This window comes from Taeniopygia guttata, chromosome 3 (genome assembly GCF_048771995.1).
Source record: "Taeniopygia guttata chromosome 3, bTaeGut7.mat, whole genome shotgun sequence".
Lineage (NCBI taxonomy): Eukaryota > Metazoa > Chordata > Aves > Passeriformes > Estrildidae > Taeniopygia > Taeniopygia guttata.
The window spans coordinates 63,161,726-63,189,057 of record NC_133027.1 but is presented as its reverse complement, the minus strand read 5'-3'; the positions used below and the strand labels follow the sequence as shown (position 1 = coordinate 63,189,057).

The following is a 27,332-nucleotide window of genomic DNA, read 5'->3' as shown; positions in this document are numbered from 1 at the left end:
CTACTTATTGCTCGTAGTTGTGCAATTGAGTTACTTTCAGAACATAGTTACAGACCAAGATTATAATAAAACTTAACTTGGAAATGGATACAGAGAAGGGTCTGGGAAAAGGGATCATAATGTACTGCTTTCCTTTCAAGTTATAAATGCATGTAGAAAATAGTATATCAATATGCACACACACTGAAATGACAACCCATCTGCATGTCAGATGCCTGTACTATGCTCTGCTATGCTTGCAAAGAGTTTCCAAAGCCATCCAAAAGATTGCACACCCCTTCACTTCACGTCATGTGAAAAATTGCACACCCCCTCACTTCACATGAAGCTTCGAAGCTTGTAGTTCAAGTTGACACCATCTTTGACTACTAAAAACATGATACGGCAGCAAAAGCATTAATTTCTCCCAGAAATAGGGGAATGCTATTGTATTTTTTCTATTTCTAAGAAATTATATTTTTTATAAAATAATAAAATTGTTCCACTTTGAATTTCACAAAGTAATGCAAAACTGGAAAGTAAAAGGCCATTCAAAGACACAATTTACTATCTAGAAATGTAGTTTACGAAGACATTAGTGATACAAGCATCCTAATATGCAGTATGTACGCAAGACAAAATACATGTGGGGAAAGACAGACATAAGAGAGTGAGTTGTGTGAGAGAATTAGCAGGATAATAGAACAGCTTTTGTGTGACTGTTCAGTTTTATGTAAGTTTCAAACTGAGTTTTGCAGAGTCCTGTTGTCCGTATCAAATTGGCCACCCACACAAATGTTTGTTTCCTGCCTGCCGCCTCCTATAGCACATAATAGCAGATGGACAGGCCATATCCTCAGCTGCAGTAAACCAATCTAGTTTTGCCAGTCTTAGGGGAATTATGTCAATTTGCACAGTTGAGGAGCTGTCATGGTAAATAATTTCCTAGTAACACTTAACTGTAAGTAATAACTCCATCAGTAAGTAGAAGTCAGTTCCCAAAAGGGGAGGAAGGAGAGCCAACAGACCCGTGTTAGTACAGAAATGCTTGAGGCAATTTAGCATACAGTTAAACAGGACTGAAATGGCCCAGATTAAAAGCACAATTCACTGAGGTAGTAACAAAACACTGCCAAACATACTTGGTATGTGGACACTTGCAGACCTCATTAAATTTTGACACATTTCTACCAGCATCAGTGACAGGGAAGATGAAAGCAGGGGAGCTAGAAACAGCATAAGGCACTCCTTAAGCGCCAGACTATACTGAAAAGCCCATCAGCTGGCAGGAGACCAGGGCTTGGAAAGGGCTTGGAAAACAGAGCCTAAGGGCTCCTGGCTTGCTTATGTGTGAAGGGGTGTATGAGATGTGAGAGTGAGACGCAGGTAAGGTAGATGTTTGTGCCTTCTTTGAAAGAAAATGTGTCAAAAAACTCATGCCCATTTAAATCCAGTGATCACTGAACAGTCTGAGTTGGAAGGGACCCAGAAGAATAATGAAGTCCAGCTATGGAGTGAATGGCCCATACAGGGATCAAACCCACAATCCTGGCATTATTTGCCCCATCTTCTAACCAATTGAGCTAATCTCAGGATCTTCCTAAGAAAAAAAAATTAGCATCATTCTGAAAGTATTCTGAAATGCCTGGATGAGTATTCCAAAAATATATGTATATTCTTCCTCAGAGAATAACAAGTTTTCCTGATACTTAACATTTAAATTCATCAATGTGGTGACTGACTGTGCCACAACAACCAGGAAAGAAATGTGCACTTATTATTGATGGCAGCATTCAGTTTTCTCCATGTGGACAAAATACTTGTCAGTTTTGTGTTTTCAGTATATGGGAAAGATGCCAGTGGTTAAATCTGTATGATGAATACAGCAAAACTGAGTAGACTTCTTCAGTACAGGAGGAAAATCCTTTCCATTTATTTATCTTTCTGTACTGTTTAAATGGGACCAGGTGGTCCATAACTTTTCTGACCACCTGGTCTGGACAGTGCTCATGTGAATAAGCTTTCTTCTTTTTTGAGTCATGAATCCTTATGCTTCTTCTGGAACACTTTCCATGTTACGTAAAGGAGCTTACAGTATAATTAACCCGCTAAAAAAATGCTCCTGTTTTCAATGGAGAGTTGAACGCATTTTCTATCTATAAAATTGTTACAGCATGCTTTTTCCCTTGGGAAGAAAAAGTAAATCTATGAAGTATATCCAGTAACTATAAAAGCCCAGTATTTTTCTCTCTTCCCTCCCATTATGCAGTTGCTGTGTTGGCAGATAATAGGCAATGCTTTATGTTATTTTACTATGTAATATATTGGTCGAATTATGTTCTTGTGTATATCCAAATATGGTAGTTTGGAGCTCAGAGTCTTTGCAAGCAGCTGGCAAAGGGAATTTGCAGTACCACAGACAATACAGAATTCTTACACACCATCTATCTGTGTCTTTCCTGGGTATGGTGTGACAGTCACCCTTCTCTCATGTCTCACACTGTCATGTTTGAGAGGGTTTTATTTAAATCTGAGAAGAGAATAGTTGTAGTATTAGTATAAGTGTTTTGACATCACTGATAAATCTCAGAGGAGACTGGGAATTAACTACTGTGGCAGTTTTTCTTCACCTTCTGCAAGAAACAGTTTCACTTCCAGCGTATACACTGTGAAAATGTGTAAGAGGTAGCAGACATTTGTGGGACAAAGGGGTCTGAGGCAGAACTGAGGAGCCAGAAGTAAAACCGAGGGCTGTTGCAATCTGTACCAGACACCTTTGCATGTCTGGTAGCCGGAAACTTTTCTGTGGAGAAATTTGCTGGAAAAATTGTGCTGCCATAAATTGGACAATAAAACTGAGCATATTAACATTCTCTTTTGAAAAATAATGTTCTCTGAAATACAGTGAACAGAATTGTCATTCATGTACTCATGGAGAAAAAGTATGTGTCATGTGGTACTTTCTCATTTCATGGCTGTCATTTTGCTCATGCAAATGAGTATACTTAAGAACAATTAGAGCAATTCTGCCTAAATTCCCTTACAGCAATACATAATTTGGTGTAGGACTAGAAATTTCTGGATACTTGTGCAAAGTCCAAAACTGCTGACCCAGTTGTTAGTAAATAGGAAATAGCTTGGATAGAAATATTCATGAGCACACGATTGCAGTATTTGACCAGAAAGCTGCTGGGGACAAAATGAGATGATGCCTAATGCTGTAGAGAAATACCCATTCACTGAATTCAGCAACAAAAGACTTCAGTTTGCCAAGGAATGTAATGGGAGCTTTCTTCTGTTGCAATATTTAAAAGAAGGAAGGCCTGAACTTCACTGGTGTAATGCAGTCATGCAGATAAGTAATTAAAATATATCTTAAAAGCAAGTTGTACTGTCTTTTTCAAATAACTGGTTTATTCCATTGCTTAATGCATCCTTACTAGATGAATGAGAAGTAATTTTCATTAAGTGAGCTGAAGGAGAGTTGGAGGTCAGTAGGTAGTATGTCCTAATATTGCTCTTAATGCAACTTAGGGAGTTAACTGGGTGTCACACAGCATTCTCTATGCCATTGAAAAGATCGCTGCATCTTTTTCAGCTGAGTGCACTCCCAAGTCAAATTCCCCTTGGTGTGCACTGCTGGTATATTACATTGATAAAAATAACCTGATGAATGTTTGATTTAATGAATGTTGCTTCAATCCCTGCTGCCAGTCTGCCTATATTCCTATATGATGAAATTTTTTTCAATAGTTTATGTATCTGCTCTTGGTTCTAGTTGCCGTGTCTCTGAGGAATCAGAAAGTCATCATTCCCCAGGTTCCTGACATCGATGCTGTGTCTGTGGCAGAGACCATCTCAGTGCCAGAGCTTAGACAGTTTACACTGTGCTTTGAAGCAACCAAGGGCAACAGTGATGACAACGACGACTGGAAGGTTTTCTCCTACACTGATGCATTGTTGAGAGAGGTCTTCAGCTTTGGGAAGACCACAAAAGGCCATTTTCTGTCCATCTCAGGCACACAGTGTATCCTTAAGAATGCATTGCCCCGAAATGCAGAGTTTTTCACAGGAACCTTTCAACAGCTCTGTGTTGTATGGGACAGCTTGTCAGGCACTATAGGTATATATGCCAAAAGCACCTATCATGTGGTGGACTGTCCAGAGGTCTTCGACAAAGTTATCCCTGGAAATGGGAGGCTGGTGCTGGGCTCTAGCAGCAATGAAGTGAGCTCTCTAAATGGGGACATTTACAACTTCCGCCTCTGGAATTTCACCATGAATGCACAAACACTGGCCAACCTCAGCTGCGATGTGAAAGGAAACATTGTAGACTGGGAAAATGAATTCTGGAGTATTCCAACTTCAGCACTGAAAGCAGAAAACAATTTGAGTTGCGGTGAGTATGCCTTGCCAAACCTTTTTTGCTTTTTCTCCCCCCCCACTCTTCTGTATTGTGCTGAACATACCACATACCAAGATGGAAAAAAATGAGAGCACTCCCATAGAAGAAAAACAGCAAGGTCTTACCTTTATTACAGTTTAGTCTCTTACTCTACAGAGGCTTTGAAAGGGTATGGAGTTGATTCCTTAAAGGAAAGAAACAAGCCTCCTAAGTGCATTGAATTGCTGCTGGAAAAGAACTGCAGATCAAAGATTTCCTAAACACTCTTATTGGCTCATACAAAAGGGGGATAATGGCAAGTACCTACTAGCCTCAAATAAGATTACTGTGGTCTCTGGAGAAGAAAATATATATTAGCTAATTAATTACTAAATGTTTTTTTACCTGCCCTTTGGCCCTTTGATTAGCCAGAGGAGCCCATGCTAGCATTGTGCTGTATATGCAGAGCCAGCAAAAGCAATGACAAAAGCATAGGTGACGGGAAACTAGAATAAAATATTAAATTGAAAGAGGTGGACAGGAAGTAAGAGTTTGAGATAAAAATCATAATATTTTTTCTTCATGATGACATATTATCAGTCCTTTTTTTTTGACTGGTACTTACTGAAGGCGTTTTTTCCTGTAGATTACTTCAGAAGATAAATTTCAATACATTTACCAACCTATTCTCATTTTATGGCTCAGACACTTGATTCACATAAATGTCCTGGAGTATTTTTTGTATATTTGACAGAGTATCTGTCAGCATTCTGAGAATCCTTAGTTGAGAAGAAAAACTGCCATCACTAAGGCATTCTATTTTGTATCTAATAGCTCTTGAAGGATTAAGGTGGCTAAAAAAGTTGCTTTGCTACTTTATTGTACTCATATCAAAGTATGGGATACTCATTCACAGCTTAGAACTACTGAGAAAGGTCTCAACATGCCTCTGCTAAAAAAACATTAAAGCAACACCTGTATGAAACCGCAAGCACCTCAGTACCTTCACCTTTCTACCAGAACAAAGAAAAGGCTGATCTGACCACAAGTGATGGACAAAAACATTTTTTCTGGACAAAAAAGTTGTTTGTATTTCATCAGTATAAACTGATCTGGTAGAGAATAACTTCCCAGAAAATCGCTGGGACACCAAATCTTACGCTGTTACGCCATGATGTCTACCATAACACTTTTACCAAACAACCTATCTCTGTAAAAGCTACAATCTCATTTAATTTTGACTAGAGTAGGAGTCTTGTTCTTCTTTCTGCTAAAGATTGTACAATCCTAAGATATAAATATAATAACACAGCTGTGATATTACAGATAGAATTTTTTTCATTCCACAAGTTTATTCCCTGGGATGTGAGTTATCAGTAGTTTTCCTGCAGCAGAACATTGTTTAAGAAAAAATATGTTAGTGTTCCTACTTTAGGCTCAGTATCTATTCCAGTAATTTAAAATATATCTACATATAAACATTGTTGTTGTCTCTAAATAAGCCTATGAGGAAACTGACTCACTAACCAGTCTTTTTATTTCCTTGACATAAAATCATCCTCTGTGATCTAGGCTTTTCTGAGACATAATATTCCTAAAAGAAAGTTCTGGGTGCAGTGCCATTTCAAAGATGGTTACTAATCCCAGAGATTAAATTGTTAGAATTGTCTTCCCTTCCTTCTCTCATGTAAAAGCCTTCTTTGTAAAATCAGTCTTCAACAGGAGAGTTGATGAATCAGGCTATCAACCATGAATAAACCACTGACACTGGGGATCTGACTCTGATTAGGCTTCATTTAACAGCAGTGAAAGGATTTATGCAGAAAAGAGTTTTTCACACAGCCCCAGTAATGCTTCACCAGGAAGTGGCCTGTAACTTTAAAAAAAGGAAACCAAGCATTTAGCAGTGATCTCAACATATCTTTGCCTGAACAGTGCTTACATTTTCAAGGGATATTATTTTTATGGTTTTTCAGACAAAGCTTTTACAAGTAGATTTATGAGGCATAAAACACCAGCAAATTGTTTCAGATAATCTTTCCATAGTTTTACTTTTTATTAGTTTATTCTTTAGACTAATGTTTCCACAGCTGCACAGTTGTGGTGGGATGTTTGCATAAGACTTGACAGAATTCTGTTTTTATTGCCATACCTTTGTGCAGATTGCATGTAAAGGTATGCATTCACAGCCTAGGTATCCAGACTTATTTTAAAACAAGTAACCTAGGTAATGATAGAAGTATGGCTATTGCCCACCAGTTCAGAGTTCAGTGCAGGCAAATTTAGGAGCATTTAATCAGCTTCTGATTCTGATTCTGAAGCCTCCACTGGCTTTAACTAAATAACATAACTAAATAATAAAATGATCTACTCATTTTAAGGGTAACAAGGCCACATGTCTGTCCATGCCTGCAATTGTTTGTTTGTTTTTTTTTTCATGTGCATTTAATGAGTTCTTCATTCCCAAAGTCCAAAGGAATCCTTAATTTCACTCTCAGATTTAACTCAGTGTGGGATGTGTCTGCCTTAGGCAGCTGGCCAATCTTTCGGGCTAAGATAATTACCCTCAGTGCTGTTTATGAATAGTGGAATCAAAAGGCTATTCCACAGGTCAATGCTTTTCATGCTGGAAAAGATGTCTCAGTTAAATCAAAGTTCTTTTGCTGTAGGAGTGTCTGTTCCTCTCCACTGACTATAAACTCTAGCATGACAAGCAGATATGGATGTCTGAGTTTTAGACATTTGAAGGGAAGTGTATCACACAATGTGTCTGTAACATAGGTTCATGGGGTCATAAGTCCTGTTGGCAAACCTGCTCCAGAATGGGCTCCTGTCTTCATGGGTCCACAGCTACTGCCAGGAGTCTTCTCCAGTGGCAGTTTTCCATAGGGTAACAGCCTCCTTCAGGCATCCACCAGCTCTAGCATGTGGTCCTCCACAGGCTGCAGGTGGATCTCTGCTCCACCATGCGCTTCCATGGGCTGCAGAGGAAGAGCTGCTTCCCCATGATCTGCACCACAGGCTGCAGGGGAATCTGAGCTCAGGCACTTGGAGCACCTCCTGCCCCTCCTTCCTCACTGACCTTGGTGTCTGTGGGATTTTGCTCTCACACATTCTCGCTCCTCTCTTGGCTGCAATTGCTGCTGTGCAGTAACTTTCCCCCCTTTTAAAATCCATTATCCCAGAGACACTGCCATTGCTGCTTACAGGCTCAGCCTTGGGCAACATATCCATCTTGGAGCTGGCTGGCATTGGCTCCTTTGGACATAGGGAAAGCTTCTGTGAGAGGCTTCTTAGAGAATTGCTCCTGTAACCCCCTTGCTGCCAAACACTTGCCATGCAAACTCAATGCAGTGGTCTTCTGACTTAAATGTTTTGTAAATTTGGATTTATTTTTTTTTTTAGTTTCACCAAATAAAATCACAATCTTGTTTTAAACATTCAGTGAAGAAAATATGAACACCCACAGTATTTCCAGCCAACTCTCAGGTCATCTTTTGATGTTACACAACAGGGGTGAAACAGAGTAGTTTTTTATATTGACTATTTAATATTAATAAATTTATTTTGGGAGAAAAAACCCAACTCATGCAGGGGATAGTGCACTCACTTAGAACATCCTTCCTGGAGTTCATAAGAAATGTACCAAGAAAGTGAATTTGCCTCTATCTCTTAATCCATTTTAAAAATCAGTGAAATTTAATATTTGTTGAGGATCATTCAATATTTGTTGTTTTAATTATGCCCTATATTTGTTGACATTACAGGTAGAGGTATCTGTGTCATGATACAATTTCTGTGTCAAAGCTCCATGCTTCATTTGTTCTTGTATCCCAGGAAATATTTTCTTAGCTATCTTTACAAGCTGATGGGTGGTGGCTACTTAATTTTACAGAAGGATAGTGTGTTTCATGAGAAAACCTCATTAAGTCAATATGATTCTGAAGTGGTAAAGAAAAATCCAAAAGGGCAAAACTCCTAGTGGGTTCACATCATGCCAGAGCTCTGTGGTCCCATTATGTTCAACACAGTGTGCAAAGGCAGCTGTACCTTCAGCTGAACCTCTGGGATACATGAAGTGTAATTAATGCAGTTGCACCAATTCTTTTTCTGTAGCCGTTCTTACGTGCCTTGGTTTTGTCTCTAGATCATCAAAGTGTAATGCTTGTTGTTATGAATAATTCTGTAGAGGTACAGACTTACAACATTATCTGTTTATAAGTCATGCATACCAGCATATTAATCACACCCTTGCCCTGGGCAGAGGAGCAAGTTTAATCACCTTTTATCTGGTTGGTGTCTGTCCCAGGCAGATTACTCACAAGCGTGTGCTGGGTAGCCTGTGCTGCACCAGCAGAGTGTGGTCACTCCTCCAAGGCACATGTTGTTACGAAAATCACAGAAATCCCGTGGCCACACTGACCCCTTTGCTTAAACCCATTTTACAGAGTACACACAAGCTGCATTCCTGTAATGTGATGTTATTTAGTGAAAGCTAAGAAAACCACAGGAGGATACGTAAGTGACTAACTTGCGAATCAGCAGGGTTTTCAAGGATCCCCAAGCTGCAACAGAAACTGAAAACTTTTAAGTCTTACAGGCAAATGGCAGTGTCAGTTTTGCCCCTGAGAGAAATTAGAAAGAGGAATGTGTCACTGCTCAATATAATGTGTTTTAGGCCCAGTAACTAACCCTTTCTAAATTTTTTGATTTCTCCTTTTAAAGGCTCATATCTAATTCCCTCTTCTTCAATTGAACCAACCAGTTGTGCAAACCTCGGAAGCCTTTGCCAAGGTAAGAAACCCAGATCCTTCTCACAGGTTCATCTTTGGGAAATCTTTATTTGCCTCGGGGTTTTATTCCATTTCTTTTTTATTATCGTTTATAAAAGGGTGAGCGGCAATAAAAAATATCAAGAAAAGGAATTCTTTAGTCTCATCAAGCATGTGGGTGTCCTGTTTGTACAATATGTGGAAAAAAATGTGATCACTCCCTTGATAATACATTTTCCAAATAGTCTCAGTTATATCAAAGCTGCATTAACTGACTGCCTTTATTTCTTTGTCCACCTCTTTTCCTCCTGTACATTTTCACAGTAAAATATTAACCAGTATAAGTAGTAGGTAAATCTGTAAAAAAAAAAAAAAAAGCAGATGTAAATAAAGGAGCTAGCTTTTATCCAGTTTTTTTTCAGTAGGATATTTTGAGGCTAGGTACTTTGAGATTAGAAGGTATAAAATAAGTACCATCAAACTGCAAAATTCAGCAGCTTTTAGAGAAAGAAACACGTGCTATGGCACTTAGTGATGGATTAATAATGTAAAAATCACCACATATAAAAATTCATTAAGTGTTTTTAAAAGTCAATTCAGTTGAATGCAAGGATTGGGTGAACCCTACAGATTTCCATGTCACATGAATCAATGGGCATGCAAGGATGGTTAATTTGTACTGATCTGCTCAGATGCTGAAGTTCCATAAAAAGTGCTTGATGAGCAACATTAACCTGTTTCCACAATGCCTTCCTTCATGAACCCAGGCCTTCCAATGTGTTGGCATGCTATGTTAAACTTTAATTACAGCAGCAACTGCACCAAAAATATCTAGCTTTGTAACCTCTTTCCAGCTGAATGGTGGAAGAAGGAGAGAATAAAATATAAGACGAAAACAAGAAGTCTCAGAACTATTTCAAAACCAATATTTTCAAGTAAATTTGATTTAGCTTAAAAATAAAAGGGGAAATGCACTCTACTTGGAAAGGCAATAAGAGATCTATGTCAGTTTTCACTATATTTTTCCCAGATGTTCATGAGGTAAATTTGGTTCAAGTTTTTGGAGCATATTCTACTAGTCTCCATGGGGAAAGTGAAATGCCATTAATGTCCATAATCAGATTTGAAACAGTAATTTTCAGACATGATATTCAGAAAGCAGAGTATGATCTAAATACTGCTACTTAAATAGTTTGGGTAAATGATGCCTCCACAATTATTCAATATTAGTCTATTTATATTTTTTTATTTATCAATGTATAAATATATCACTGTCCATTCTTTTGGAAGATCTCTGAGTGTTTTCCTCCCTTAAAATGGCATGGTATGGAAGGGAGAAAATGTCTTTCATGACATCAGATAATATGGCTGCAGAAATGGACACACTTTCAGCTGAACGAGCCTGCTTTTCTAAAAACTTCATCCTTTGTCCCAGCTTTATAAACTTGTCTGGTAGATATTGCCTCTGATAAAAGATGCTGCCTTTAAAACTTGCCTTCTTGACTTCTTAGACCATCAAGACTATGAGTATTTTCATGAAGGTAATACTCTTTCTTTCTCTAAAAAATTATTTTGTAGTATCCCTAATGTTCAGTTTGTCACTTTGGAATAAGATGCCAAATCAGCTTTCTCCCACTCAGCACCATCATAATTATTGTCATAATAATGAAAATCAAAAAAATATGTCTGTCTGTCTATTTCTGTCAATGCCACAGACTTTGTCTTAACTTAGAGGCCAGTTTGAATTCCTTTGTTTGTTGGGTGTTGTGCAATTACAACAGTAAAATAGTTTGTGGATGCCAGGTAATGTCAGCTATGTCTGATGAAAGAACTGATTTCTCCATTATGCTTAGTAAATATTTTTGTTCATTAGATGCCTCCTTTAGCAGCATTGGCTGCTAAGACCCAATATGTAAGAAACCTTGTAAATTATTCCTCAGACAATATTGCTCTGAAGTTTCATGGAAGAGCTTTTTTTGTATTTCTAGGTGTCATTTTATATGCTCACTTTCCCAGTTAGAATCTGTTTGTTCCAATGTACAACTTTTTCTTCTGTTTCCCTAATTTTCTTGTCTCACTGAAACCTGAGCATGAACCTGCTCCCTAAGCTGTGACAAGTTTATGACTTTTGAATTCAAAAGGTTAGATAAATCAACCTAGCAACACATAAAAAATGTGATTTCTTGCCCAAAATATAAGTGCTTAACCTTCCTAGGTTGATTCTTGGTCAAAATCTTCCAAAGCCATGTAACACAGGGAGATTTTACCATACCAACCTTCAGATTTTAAATAACAGTTTTCAGGAAAAAAATCTGTCCGTGAATGGATTTGCGTTCTCTGGGAGTTACTGAACAAAACTAAATTATTTTCCAAACCATTATTTGAAAATTCAGTGGCATGATCTTTGAATTCTTCTAGCACATATACCCTCCCAGACCATCATGGGGGAAATTTGCAGGTTTGGCTCCTCCTTCTAATTTTGAAAAGCATTCAGCTGGTTCTCCAGGATTTTGTGGAGTGACTCTTGTTGGTGTCAATGGGAACAGTACAGCTGAGTTTCTTCATAAAGCTTTCAAAATAGATATTTTACTTCACCTGTTCCAAGCCTGATCTCAATTCTCTTCTTTGTTTTGAGTTCAGTGGAGTTAAGTGAATCCTTGCATGAGTGCTTTAGTTTCTCATTCGTTTGTAATATTCAGTTTTTGAGGAGTGGCAAAGATTCTTTTCACAAGCAACATACTAAGTGCGCACATCTTAGAACCTCCCCATTTTCTGGTCTTCACACAAACCAAGGCTCTCATGAGAGGATTTTGTTTATGAAAAGAGTGCAGGGCTGATCCTGCAAAATTTGCACTGGCAAAATTCCCACTGAAGTTAGTGCAAGTGAGGATTGCAGGATTGGGTCCTCAGTTCATATCTATTCATCACTTTGTACAGAAAAAAATAATGTGTTTTTTTAACATTTACGGCATTGTGTGTAGATGGTTTCATTTTACATTGTCATGCATAGTTCCCATTTTGTCTTACCTTATTAACATTCATATTTCATTCAAGTTCACCTCTTTCTCATCTTTATTACCAGCTACTGTAAATGCTACTACTCCTACACCACCCACTGTCACCACTAACATGCCCGATACTAATAGAAACGATAAGCCAAACAATGGTAAGAAATCCTGTGTTACATTTTTCCTTGTACTGTGTCTAAAGCAAATTTGTTGTATTTTAAGGTGTGTTTTTCCTACCATCATAATGTCAAGGGTCATGTCTCAGTTCTGATCTCATTTACACTGAATAAATCAGGATTAACTCTCTGGACCATGTCAGAATGGTGTAACTGAGAACAGAACCAAACTCAGTGTTTGTTTCGTGTTTGCCTGGGTCTTCTGTGAAAGGGATTAACTTTGTGTCACCCATTGTATTTAATGTGTGTGTAACCCATTACATTGCAAAGAATAAGGGAAGGGAGAGGGATGCTTAGAAAGGGTCTGAAAAGAACCCTGCTGTTGAAGGATTTCAAGGCTGCAGATTGTCAGACATTGTGTAGCTCCCACTTGTACAGCCAGAGTGGTAGTAGGCTTGGATTGCCTGTTCCTCACTAGTTCCTCGCCATTCCTCAGGCGCAGGAGCCAAGTGGAACCATTCCTATGGAGCAAAGCCACTTCCACTGAGTCAACAGAAATCTTTCCACTGACTTAAAGAAGAGCTGGATCAGACTTTACTAGGGAAAATGTTGACAGTATCAGATATCGTTTACTTTTCATTTAGAAAGATTAAGGGAAAAAATAAGGTAGTAAAGAACCTATTATTAGCACAGGAATAAAGCCAGGATTTCTTTTGAGGCTGTCTCAAATTCTGTGATATCACTGTCTCCTAATGACTGAGCATCACTTTGTGAAATGCTGCTAAAATATTTATTCGTTTGTTAAAGTTGGTTGTTAAACACAGAGATAGATTTTGCCAATTTTCATCACAGGCTTAAATGTATAATTTTTTTTTAATTTATTTTTTCAGTGTACTCCACAGAAATAAATTAGAATCTGGGTGGGGTTTGTGGTTTGGTTTTTAAGTTGCTTTTTTTTTGGTTGGGTGGTTTTTTTCCCCAATCCATCAGTTTTTACTGTAGGATTTTAAACTCTTGGAGTATTTTTTCTCTTGGCAGATATTTCTTGTACATTGGCAATCAGGCAGTACAGTGCATAATGTGAAAGAATTTATCTGAATCCAGACTGTTTGGTTTTAATAAGCTGTAGAAGTAAGAAGAAAATATTTAAAATTTCTTCCAAGTAGTGTTTGCTTCTTTTTTGTGGAGCCACTCAAAAATGTTCACCATGAGCAGTTAACTCTGTTTTTTTTTTGATGACAGAATGAACTAAATCTTATTAATATTAGTATGAATAAAAAAGGGACAATTGAAGTTCTTTCTCTAGCTTTGAAAGTCCCAAGAAAAAGTAGAAAGACTATGACAATAAGCTAAGTTCACTTATGTTAGAAGCAAATTAAACTTTCACTCAGCTAAAAGGCATCATTTTCCACTCTTGGTAAGTTGATTTTTAGACCAAGAACAGAGATTTAAGTTACATGTATTTTCTTGAATCTATTAACTCTGTGGCTTGCTACACACAGACCTGCAGGAATTCAGACTTCCTGCTACAGTTATCTTCAGAATGAAGAGACATTCAGCTGAATTTTCTCATTCACGACCACAGAGGCAGCAAGAATCTAAAATAGAAGGGATCAAAACAATAGGAATTATCTCAACCCCAATTATTTGGCCAGTGAAACAAAGGCCTCTGCATTTCAATAAAAATTCAGCCAATGATAACCCAGAGAGAAAAAACCCATACAGCTTGCTCCTTCCAACTTTGTCCATACCAGCTTCTTCTGAGGAGAACGGCAACAAAATCGTGTCTGCTTTTACAGAAAACATCAACCTAGATAATACTGTAATGAATCAGTTGCCAAATGAAAATATTTTAAATTATTCTAGAAGTCCATTCCATGGTACTTCTGGTGCAGCAGATGCAGTTACAGAGCCGCCTGTGAATGCAGCAGTTCCTCTTCTTTGGAGCAGAAATCCCTGTACAGAGCTAGCAAGGACTTTGGCAAGTAGGCTCCATCTTTCTGACTTCGAGCCATCATTCCGCTCTCATGTTAGCAGCAGCAGCAGTGGCACTGCTTACGAACACAAAAAAGAAACTCTGTGGATTTCATCCTCGAACAGCGAAACAAACAATTTCATGCATACAAGCAATGTCTCAGAGCCTGTGAACTGGTGGAATGAGCCTGTATTTCATCACCATATCACTTCTGATATTCAACAAGACAGACATAATTTTCTTTCTAGCTTGTCGGTATCACCTACAGATGAGAAGCCATTCCAAAATAGTAGGTTAGATTTGTTAGACTTGGTACCTGAAATTTTTTACTTGGAAATTAGAGAAGGCAATGCTGACAGAAAAACATTTTCTACACTATCAGCAAACAGTGAATTTCAATTTAAAAAATCTGTGCACATTAAGGAGCATCACTCAGGAGGCATTACATATTTAACCTCTGTGGAGATTCTACATGAAAAACCAACAAGTGTTTTTCAGAACATGAAAAAATCATACACAAAATTTATGCATGACAGCCAGCTGACAAATTCAGTCCAAGGACACAGCAGAGAACTATTAACATTTTCATCATTTCTGGTAGAACCAGGCAGGACGAGCTCAGCATATAAGCATGTTGTAACAACCCTGCCTGTTTATCAACAGCTGTTGACTGACACATATTTGAAAAGTCACAGCATATTTATATCTAGTAGTAATTACTGGTCTCATTATTTACAGCATTCATTATACTTTCAAAATCCAAGTGAGACCCTCAGAAATGGAGCACTGGAGAGCAATTTGAATGCATTTCATGGTAGTAATGAAAATGAAGAGTCAACTTTTTCCATATTGGAGTCAGAGAACATGAATCCAGTTGCTGACTCCTGGGACTCAGATTACTTGGATTTTCCAACAAACTATGTAGATATATCCCCCTCTTTAAAAGCAAGTTTCTGGACTGTTTCCCATTATTTAAAAGAAGCATCTCAAGTGTTTTCTGGGGAGCCATCAGAAAATTTCTGTCTGTCATTTAATAAACTGCTTTCTTCCCCAACAAAGAGATTGTCCATTAGTTTATATGTTAAGTCTGACAGTATCTCTGAACCAACACCTGCTATTAGATTTTTAGCTCACAGAGCTGAAGTAATTAATTTTTCTACTCATGTATCAACTTTGGAAACACAAATCTTTAGTTCATTTATTCCAGGCATTTCAAAGAGAATTTCAGAAAGTAATCTCCAGTCAATATCACAATTGCAGTCAACAATGAACTTTGCAAACCTATCTGTGACTTCCAACAGTGAATTTTATTTTGATTTTCCTTTTCCTTCCCTGGAAGCACCTTACATTCAGTCCTCTATATGGGCACAGGTAAGCCCTTTTGATCAGGTGCTTGAAAATTCCACAGATAGTTTGCACATGCAAATTCAAACTGACATAGTAAGTGATCAAACTGACTTGACCTTCCTAAACAATAAGCATCAGCCTGTTTCTGTCTTTCCAACATATTCAGGAACTCAGCCTTCTTGTTTAAGGGATAGCCGAGCTCCTTTCTTGATCAGTACACCTGGGACTCAGATTACTTGGATAGTTAAGGGTTTGATAAGCAGTACAAGAACACACAGAACACCGCAGTCTCAAAGTCTTCTGGAGAATGATGCTATAACAAATACCATTGTTAAACCAAGAAGTAAAGTTCAAAAAGATGCAGGTATTTTTTTAAAAAGCATCAGTTCAATGAGTTCTGACTTTTTTCCAGTGCCTTTGGAATTAAGGCAATTTCTTCATTCAGACTCCAAATTCAGAGATAGTGTAGCTCCTAACAGCTATTCCACACCTCCACTCCCACAAAGTTTTCAGAACCACCTTGATACAATTTCTCCAAGCCTGCTCCCTCAGTGGGATGTAGAAGAGTTAAACTTGCCAACAACAGAAACACCAAGAAATTATCTAACTGTTTCAGGACAAAACTCCATTGAAAATCAAGTGGATAGTTCAAGATACTCTCTTTGGGCAGTAGAACAAGAAATCATTGAGAATAATAAAGACATAAGGGATTTTGCTGTTCTGACATCAACAAACCTACCGAGGCTTTCTGAATGGAATTCAGAAGGGGAGGTGCATGGACCCTTTAGCAGGAACAGAGAAGCGATATCTGTCATTACTGCTAATGTCTCAGATTTTGAAAATGCTGATTATGGACATCTTACAAATCTCTCTTCTGTTCTGGAGTCATCAAGAAGTTCAATAATGAATTATGTGGTACCTTTGCCATCTTCATATAGCCGAGTTTTTATTCAGCACAAAGAGACCATCTCGACAGGCACTCTGACAACAACTGCAGCAGCCACCCATCACTCTCTCATGCAGATCCAAACATCACTTTCTTCTGTGACATACCATGAGTCATCAGTTTCGGCCCATGTTAATTCCTTGGCCAATTTACCATCTGGGACAAGCCAAAACAGCACCTCTTACCCACCACTGAAACAACTTATTAGCTCTGCTGCAGTCCTTTTGCCTTGTTTGTGTGACTTCTCCACTGAGCTGGGCTGCCTGTGTCGACCTGAGTTCCCCTACAGTATGTTGAGCCACTAAGTTAGATGTAGAAAAAAACCCAGATCATCTTGTCTATTAGATATTCAGTTTGTAGACTGAATGTAGAAGTAGCTGTCTTTCGTCCTTTAGATGTAGGACCATTTAGCATATGAAGATGCTTTGGAATAATAATAATACAATTACAGTAGAAGGGAATTTGTAACATCTTAGTCATAGTAAATGTCATTAATGTGTGATTTCTCATATTTGTGTACTTCTCTAAAACAGCTCTCATGAGACTGTGAGGATAATATACTGGTTTCCATGTATTTTATATGATTTAAGGACAGTTTATTGTTTGGGAGTGTATGAATGCTTTTTACTGACACAGTTTTGGGGATTTCACTTTCAAAAATAGAAGATTTTTCAAAACTAAGTGTTTGGATAATTTTCCAAACAGAATTTTAAAATATACTCACATTTGATCGGTCATTATATTTTTGTAGTAGGTGGCAGGGGTAGGGAGCATTGTTTTCCAGGTTATTTTTTTCCATTTTTTTTAATTTTCTTTGGCTACTTTTCACCAATTTTATACTCTTTTTTTTTTTTCTTTTCGTTCAGCATTTTGAGGTGGGATTTCAACTGTTTAATTTGAAGAGAGATAAAGAAGTTTTAGTTTTTGCTATCTAATTTACAGTCTCCTGAGAGTATTTTAATATGCAGATTAGTTCTTGGTTTTTTTTTTTACCTCATTAAAACATGCTTTGCGTCACCATCTGGTGGAGATCTTGAAGCTATCCCCTAGTTTGTAGTTACTGTCTATGATATTGAAAATACTTTGCAAATTCCTATGTTAAGGTGATTTTGTCACTATACATAATTTTCTAAGTAAGGTTATAATTATATATGAGTTTATGAGAGTATATCTAATGCCCAGTTTCTGTATGTGTGTATCTGTATGGCACATGTAAAAGATACATTATAGATTTAAAATTGAATACATGTTTATGCAGAGATATATACATACAAAGAACATCTAAGTCTTGCATTTTCAATTTGCCCAAAGTGCAAGTTTCTTCTTCAAAGACTTAATTTTTAATCCTTTTTTTAAACTATCACAGTAATAATAATCTAAAGCTCATTTTCCAATTAAACTATGCACCAAATTTGTGTGCCTCCTCAGGAGAGTTAAAAAAGACAGTACATCAAAACAAAGTTCATTCTGCTCATATCAAAAATTTAATCATAGCTTACCAAAGAAGGTGTCTAGTAAACCATCTTCTTTACTGTTTTATGGTAAAGGAATTTTTTTACCAATCTTAATATACATATAATTAATTCCATATTGTAAAGAAAGAACAATACTCCAACCATTCCATGAATAGTAACCAATGCATGCATACTTAAATTGGAAAATACTGACTTCAAATATTTTTCCAGGTGCCTTTATTTCAAGTTCTTGTACAGTAATTATCTATGAAGTTGTAAAATTATGACATTTGCTCCACTTAGAAGAAAAGGTCTTTTATTTAGATTCCAAAAGGTAGAGCAGTTCCTTTCCAATCAGAGACAAGAAAGGATTTCTATATAATTATTGTCATGTCCTGCTCTGTCCTGTGTGGTGTCTCTGTAAGATTTACATAAGATTATATAAATGCATGTATCTGTGATCAAGACCCACAACCTTGTTAACAGCCCCAAACCAAGCAATGCCACCAATGCACATAAATGCAAGTGAATTGATCCAGAAGTTCTTAAACCTCCCCCACGTCCTGGGAACTTTTACCCAACTAGAGCTTACAGAATGTTTAGTAGCTTAATGAAAAAAAATAGGCTTGTGGAAAGTACAGACTTTTAACACAGAGCATAACTATGAAATGAATTGACGTTATTTATTAGATGTGAAATCTTGTAATGCTGCCTACCCACTCATGAGCTTAAGGAGAATTTATATTTACTCAGTGCCATTTCAAAACAGTTTTTTGAATATAGAATTGCACCAAGCCAAGTGTTACACATTTTGTTACTGAAAGGTAGTTTGTTCAGCTGCCAGTTTTGTAAAGCTAATATGGGTTCTTCTACTGTCTGGCCACTGCCAGGCTTCAGAGCAAGCCTGTACTTTGGAAAAGAGCTCTATATCCCTTCTCACACCTAATACTGTCTTCAGTTACCTTGCTACTATTAATTGATGAGCTTTATTTGTTCTCACAATATTTAAACTCTAATCTGCAGTGGTTCAATTCTGGAATTTATAACAATATTTTAACAATATGTCTAGGAGCAGAATTTATCTGTGTTTGCAGACTTCATTAAGTATAATATTTTTTTTAATTCCTGACACCATCATGAACTTGATTTTACACACCACATTAGAGGCATATGCAAAATACTATTTAGATGTATGTTGTCTGAGGTTCAGCACAATTTTTATATTAATAATGAAGCTAAAATCTCATTGTTAAAAAGCTAAATTTGCTCAGTTTCTAACATTATAATGCCGTTTTTAATGAACAGGTGGGCTATTCTACAGGATATCTATAGTTGTCTCTAGTTCCAACCCCAACTCAGTATCAAAAGTACATGATGTCATTGCAGAATGGGTAAGTTAAATCTTCTTTCCTGTGTGATTACATATATGAATCTGTCCCATCACTGTTATGAGTTGGAACAGGAAAAAAAGAATGAGACTAACAAAAAAACTCTTCACATGGGTTCACAAAATATCTTTCTTTTATTTATTTGTGCAGTAATAAATAGAGGTCTAGCTGGGGCTCTTCAGCACTATGGATAAAATATGAAATGTATGCACTATACTAGCTAGTTTCTTAAGAGATGTAGATAGTAAGTGAGATTTTGGAAAGTATTGGAGAAATCAGAATTGTCCACCACACATGTCTGAGTTCCAACATCATTATACAGGGCAAAAACTTTCTCCCAAGTGCTAATATGGTTTTGAAGCTGTATTGTGGCAGAAATCATAGAAACACCAGGCTGTGTTGATTTGTGTGAGGCAATAAACTTTTACAATATATCTTAATGTTCACTTACTTCAAAAGGTTTCTGCCATAGGTCAGCTGGCTGAGGTTTCTAGTACTCTGTGGTTTTTCAGCCCATTTTAGCAGACATAAGCTCCTCTCTGGGTGAGGGATTTTTGAAGTTCTTGCCTCTAAAAGTTCTTCTTTTCTGAATAAAGATATTCTCTGTCCTTTTTGACAGTTCACTTAGTCCCTCTCACACAATTTGTAAAACCTTTATACCAACTACTTATGTGAAAATATGATATCATTAAATATAACAACTATTCCTTTTTTTTTTTTTTTCATTTAAAAAAACTGGAGATTTCAGCTATCAGAAGCTAAGGAATCCATAAACCAGAATATATATTAATATATACATATATATATAGTAATCTACAAAACAGAATTGCAGTCATCCACACCTGCCAAGGCTATTCCCTTAGCAGCAGTACCCAGGCAAAGTACATAGGTGCCTGAGCCAAAGAAACTAGAAAGGTGTAAGAGTATGCAATGGTGTCTCTTGGAGGAAAACTGAGCATTTAGAATAAAGAGTACAAAGGTCTGAAAAGAAGATCATCATAAGTTTGAAGACTTTCAGGTGAAAATTTAGCCGATTTTTTTAGCTTTTTCAGTAAATCTATTCTAAGTGTATCTGAGGATTTAAGATGTGGAAGAGTGGGAGAAAAGGAAAAATGTCAGGATCCTGTGCACTCACCTGTTCACTCTGTCATGACCATATACAGATTTCCTTCTGTCACACAAAAAAGCCACATCTCTCACTACCAGTTGTACAACAATCACCTCACTGAAATTAGTGTTCTCTTTGCTTTGCAAAGCTGAAGGGGATTTCTCAAAGGGCAAAAGGGTGAAATTATTATACTGCTTTAAGCAACAATGAGCCCCATTAACATCTTGCCATTCATGTGATCAATGTCCTCCTGTTTTTCAGCTGAACCGTACTTTCCAGAACTGGAATTACACTGTGTATGTGGTCAATATCAGGTAAACTAAGGAGGGAGATATTTATGCTGTATTCCTTTGTAGAATTAATCCACCCTAATTAATGACTGTTTCTTTCATAGCATCCACCCTGCCTCCATAAGAGAAGGAGCAAGACAAAAAAGAAGTATTAAAAGGTAATATTTTGAAAGACATTTTCTCAGTAGAGGCAACAGCTGTTATTGCCAGTGGCTTTACAACAGGCTTTATTGTCTGTTATTGGATTTGTTGCCTATTATTTGGCATATGCTGCAGATCTGTAAATACATCACTGCTAGCAATCTTAGTGTACTGAATGTTCTTAGAAACCTAATACTGGTTGTCATGTTTGTTTTGGTTTAAACCTATCACGCTTTAAACTCTAACAGCTAATTTTTTCAGAACTCAGATTTCATCTGTCACAAAACTGAATAGATGGAGGATATTTAAGTTGTACAACACACCCCAGCTTTCTTTACCAACAAGCTTAGGTACGCTAGTATCTGTCCACTGTTTCTGTATTTGTTCTCTTGAATCAGACACTCTTGAGTTAATAGACATCTTACTAGATGGAAAACACTGGAAAGAAGTGAAAGCTGAATGAGTGTGAGTTAAACTATTTACCATATGCTCTCATTTCCTGGCTACTGCTGGGCTTGGAGGCGCTGGAGTTGGAACGACCTCAAAGGCAGCCAGAGAAAGTTAGATGGGTCAGCCCCCTGAAAATCTGGCCTCCATGGGCTTCTTTGAAAGCAACAAGCTGATTTCTGAGGGATGTTTGGAGAGGGAGGAAATCTTAGGACCAAATTAAGAAGAGGAAACGAAAACATAATTAGTCTTCTGAGGATGGGGCAATAAGTGGGTATGGGATGTGTCTGTTTGCAGTGTAGGCAAAAGTCCTGTTACGAATTTTGACTGCTGACTCTTGAGAACTGCCATGATAATGGCAATAAAAGTTGGGCTTTTTAATATTAGAGCCCAATATTCCCAATTTACCATCAGGAAGTAGTTAGTGGTGCTTCTAGTTTTCAAGAGTTTGCCTAGACATGAAAAGATCTACAGAAAGGAGAAAGGTAGTATCTCCTTCCCACATAGCCACAGCAGAAAGACAGTTTTTATTGGCAAAACCTTTTAACTAGTATACTGTAAGCCCAGTCTCTGAATGGGCTATTTTGCTGCTTGACCTACATTTGCAGTAGGGTGTAGTGATGTGGGTAGGATTTTTTTTCACACTTCTAAATGATATGGTTATGCCAGCAACGCCTTTCAAGTGGAGACCACACCTCGGGTCTTACCAACAATTCCTGCTGAGGAATATAAAGCTTTCTCCATCTTTATTCCTGTGTCTTTTTATGAGTCTAGCAGCTGAGCTGAACACCTAATTTCTTCTTGTTCCACCCATCCTTCCATCCTTCCAACCATCCTTCCCTCTGTTTTTTTTTTTCTTCTTCCTAGTCTACTCAAAAAAAAGGTTGAAGAGGCAGAAACTATTTTAGTAATTTCCCTTTCCTTTCCCTTTCCTTTCCCTTCCTTTTTGACATATAGTGAATATGCCACTAAATGACTTCTCATAACATATTATTTTTATGGGGAAGTAAACCCATCTTTATTTCTTTTGTTCATTATATGTAATTTCAGAGGCAATGGAATTATGTGTTCATAATATGTCACTTTTCAAGGAAGGCCTCGTGTAATGAGGAACTAGTCTTCTCGTGGGCTTAGTGCATTTTGTGTCAAGGTCAAATGGCATTTTTTCATCATTCTGAATGATTTAGTATAAATGCTGATCATGTCACACCAAATTTTAATGTTCTCCAAATAATCAGGAGTGTCATGCTGTGAATGTTCTCTTAGAAAACAAAGCGAAACAAAACAAAAAGACAAGTCAAGATCCTGCTCAAGCTAGAAATCCAGATGAAATAAAGCAAGGATAATTAAAAATTTACATGAGCTACATAATATGTGACTAACAAAAATTACGCTTTTTACACACTGTTTATGTACATACACATATATAGAAATATATATACACATGATTTTCTGCCTTTTTTCATGTAGCTTTCATGTCTTGAATACGTTTTCAAGCATCATTTACCTCTTACAGAAGAAACATTGGAAAAAAATAGGTTGAAGCATCTTTAGGTCTTCTGTATATATATATATCAGCTTCCCAGCAGTCTTCAGTGTTCCTTACTTCTTTGAGGTTCACACATCTGTTATGAATTTTGTGGGGAAGAAATCTGTTGAATTTTTGAAGATCCATAAAGCAAACTTCTTTTCCTACTGCTTCCAGATAATTGTTATCATGATTCTTTGTTAGACTTTCCTTGGATTTTTCCTGGATAGGATTCTTAGGAAAATCTGCAAGATGCTAGTGTAACACTTGAGATTATAAAAAATTAGCAGTTTGGAGGTTAGAAATTCTAAATGGAATTTAGAATTCTATTTAGAATTTTAGAAATCTATTTAGAATACTACCTGATGGAAGTAATGGTAATTCCTATTTGCCTGGGTGATTCACTGAAATGTTGTGGCTGAATTCTTCAATGTAACTTGCTCACAGTGTGATTTCATGCAGTTACTATTAATTTAATGTTCCTATAAATTATTTCTGTGGAAAGTTGCCCAAATATTTTCTTGTTTCTTCATTTTGGATAGTCAAGGATAAGTCTGTTGCAGTCCTAGACATTCTACTATTTATCTTAGTTTTTAAGTACTTCTTGTTCTATTTACCTTCATGTTCATCTAAACAGAAATTCACTCCGCAGTTAAAATTTAAGACCTAAACAGAAGCATTATGGTCTTAACTTTATCTTTTACAGAAGTGAACATATTAGTCCTAACTCTTAAATCACTAAGCCTTATTTCTCTTTTCTGAATTTTCTACAAGATCATAGCCTTCTTATTTCCAAGACAGTATAATAATTCTTAAAATTGTTCTTTGAGAAGGTTTTTCCTCTCTACATTAATTCATATTCTTGTAATTCAGGTCACATATTTTTTGCATTCCTTTTGGATTAGTATTTTATATATACAGCAGTTTAAAAAATATCCCAAACCAACAAAACAACATCCACAAACCTGTTCTATGCATTTTTATTTTCTCTACCCTTATTTACCACACTGCTTTCTCATCAAGGAACTTGAGCTGCCACTCTCCCCACCTAGTCTTCTTGCATGTGAAATCGTTAGAGAGAATGATTCAGAGAAGAAATAGTAGCTGGAAGTGGGAGGTAGGAAGCTGGCTTTTTTTGTCACATTAAAAATAGGTGTTTTCCAAAAAATATTTTAAACTACTCCATTCTGGAGAAGAGCAAACCAAAACAAAATTATTGAAGTGGATTGTTTCTCTTTCATTGCTGTGTTGTATGAGCTGCAGAAATCCAAAGTACACCATGCCTATTAGGCATTTATGTACCCAGTGATGAGAGACAGAGTGCCAAGTCCAGAAGTGCATATTATTATGAGCACCTTTAATACTGTGACATCTCTGGATGACAGCAGTATGTATCAAGCTAATACCTTGGTAGATTATTAACTACTTTAATAGACAGAGTTTTATAAAAGATATTTGACTTTATGTCAGTGTTCAATTTTTCTTCTGGTTGTACTGTTTCCACCTCTTCAAGAAAGGGCAGCTGTTTAAAATAGACAGGAGTATAGCATGAGCTATGGATATAGCTATTTCTTTGTCCCCGTTATTTTTGCACAAACCTTTGAAAATGAAACCAATTTGTGGATTTTATCCAAGTGAACCAATTTTGTAGATAAACTAAATATGTGTATGAAGAATCATTAATTCTTTGCCCTTTAGGACTCTGCAGCTTTGTCAAAACTTCCTATGACTGCTGCTGCTGCTTTTCTCAGAAAAGTCCTACTGATCCTAAATTTTGTCAGAAGACTACATAGAGCTGCCTCACAGTAGGGGAAGTGGTCTTTAATAAAGAGTTCAGCTCCCTTGCTTGTCATTTCTTCTCTTATTTTGCAAGCAATTTTGAGAATTCAGGCCCCAAATAATTTATGAATTTTTCTCCACTTAACATACAGTAAGTTTATGCTTGTTCCAACTTCCACTGCTTGATTGTCATAATTTTGGCCTATTTCCAGTGTTGAGTTGCTCCTTCTGTGGGAAACGATATTAATGTTAGTACTGTTAAACATCTCATCCAAATTAAAAACCACAGTGGTAACCATGTAGCCGTCTGCGTAAAACTACTAAATCTAAACAGAAATCCCTTGTATTAGGAATGAAAATAGAGAGGAAAGGAGGAAATCAGAGCTACCCATGCCTAGTCCTGCTCTTTTGAAGTCTGTGGGAGTTTTGCCGCCAATGTTAGTGAGGCATATTCAGGCTCCTGCATGCTGTGTTCTTGGGTGTTGTTTTGCTTAATGGAAAGTGTAATGTACTTGGATAAAATGGCAATTAGATTGTGTAATAGTTTTAGACAAGAGTTAGCAACACTAGAACAGTGTAATTTTGCTTTTCTAGTCCTAAGTAAAGTATTAGGCTTTTTATATTCTTTGTAGATTACTTCAAATTACTTTTATGAAATAACTTTTCTATTCTTGTTATAAGTTAACATATCTGCGATGTCTGTTCCTATTTCAAAAGTTTTCTGGGTTTCTACCAGTGAGGCTTTAGGAAGGATTTGGACCTGGCCCTCCTCTACTCCACACAGTGTTACTAAAGGTAGTAAGGGACAGCCTTTACTAGGGCTGCGAAATATTTTAAAATGCCGCATAACATGTACATTATGTGTAATATTTCTGTTCGAAAAACCAAAAAAAAAAAAAAATCCCAAGTGAAAATTCTCAGGTTTCTCCACACTGCCCTGCTGGCATCTTGTGCCCGTGACCTGTGAAGAAAGCCTTCATCACAGATGGAAGAATTTGGGATTTCCTTTTGAGTGACTGAAGGATGATCCCTTCTTAGTCTCCTACTGAAGCTTCCTGCCCTTTTCCAGCTTCCAGTGACTTCTTTTGTCTTTCCACTGACTTTAACTAGATTTAGCATAGATCTGACATTGTTAGATGCTGTTTTTAGAAAAGGAGTGGGGAATAAGGAATGGGGATTTTCTTCATTATTCCAAAACATAATGAAAGTGTAACCAAAAACTCATTTCAGCAAAGACCAGCTGTTCCATGTGAGGGATTCCAGTCCTTTCTGGTTTGACTCTGCAACACGCTCTAGTAATGAATAGCCTTCATACCAAATTAGCACATATTATAAATTCTTTCTGTTGAAAAGCCATAGTTGATTGTATTCCCACACCAGAGGAGCAAGACCCAGAGACACAAGCCAAGGCATGAGGCATGACCATGCTGCTTGCAAAATTGTTCTGCTACAATGGTCATTAACTTAAAAGGAAGACGTGGGATGCTTTTATTTTTAGTAGTCCAAAAAGTAGCTACAATTTTTAGTTTTGTGTCATGAAGTCTCAGATTTTATATTCTAACTATTTAGAATATAAATATAATATATTTATAATAAATATATATATCATATATATATTATATATATATAATATAATATAGTTATAATATATACATAATATATATATAATATATATAATATATAATAAATATAATATAATTATAACTATTTAGAATATAAAATCTGAGACTTCATGACACAAAACTAAAAATTGTAGCTACTTTTTGGACTACTAAAAATAAAAGCATCCCACGTCTTCCTTTTAAGTTAATGACCATTGTAGCAGAACAATTATAACAATAATATCACCTTCTCCAGGGGAAGTAAACTCTTCATCCTTGACATTTCTTTGAATGTGTCTGTTATGTCAAGTCATATTTTTTTGCTCTCTGTTTTGAACATTTTAATGTATTGTAGTCAAAATCACCTCAAGTAAAAGATTATTCACAACTCAGATGCTTCTGTGGAATGCTTTAGTTTTCCTCTGCTTTCATAATTATTTCTGTCTTACTCCGTGTGTTTTCTCACATTTTGTCTCCTCTTTGTGTTGCATCTTCACTGAGTGACTTATGGAACGGTCAGCTCTTTTTTGTATGTCAAGTTAATGTGAAGTAGTTAAAACTTCACAAGTGACTCTGTGGGCCTACCTGTGCGGCCAGTCTTCAGTTATAGCTATCCATCACCATTTATCTTCAGAGACAACATAAATGTGAGATTAGTAAAGAATTTAGTGTTGATACTTGAAACTATTTAAAATATGCTAGGGTAGTCAGCATTGAAATTCCCAGCAACTTTTAGTGGAAATTTAGATTCTGCAAGTATTTAGGTTCTTTAAAAATAGTTCTTTATATTCTTTAAATCAAGTTATACTAACTCTGAAAGAAATTAATAGCGATTTGTGAAAAAAATCACTATTGACGACAACGTCAGTAATTCAGTATTAGTTCTGCTTGTCTGTACAACAAAAAGGAGAAATGTGCATTGCTAATTACCAGCTGCATCTCTCCAGGTGCAAGGCAGCCTATGCTGCAGGGTTCGCGTGGTTTGTTAATCCTTCCTCGGGGCTCCTCGCAGGGCGCAGCAGCGCGACCACAGCCTGTGTGTAGGCACACTGTCCTGGAATAGCTCTGA

General features: G+C 36.9%; 1 protein-coding gene across 7 annotated transcripts in view; it reads left to right on the top strand.

The window, feature by feature from the left end:
- ADGRG6 (adhesion G protein-coupled receptor G6) overlaps window positions 1–27,332 on the top strand; it is a 108,271-nt gene that overhangs the window by 44,388 nt on the left and 36,551 nt on the right. For 5 of the 7 annotated variants that reach the window (XM_030268103.4, XM_072927002.1, XM_030268100.4 and 2 more), the window contains exons 4-9: window positions 3,758–4,378; window positions 9,089–9,157; window positions 12,218–12,301; window positions 19,287–19,372; window positions 20,739–20,791; window positions 20,872–20,925. In XM_030268103.4, the coding sequence (XP_030123963.4) occupies window positions 3,758–4,378; window positions 9,089–9,157; window positions 12,218–12,301; window positions 19,287–19,372; window positions 20,739–20,791; window positions 20,872–20,925 (967 nt within the window). The remainder of the gene's footprint in view (window positions 1–3,757; window positions 4,379–9,088; window positions 9,158–12,217; window positions 12,302–19,286; window positions 19,373–20,738; window positions 20,792–20,871; window positions 20,926–27,332) is intronic. The other 2 variants (XM_030268102.4, XM_030268105.4) reach the window with 1 other exon arrangement.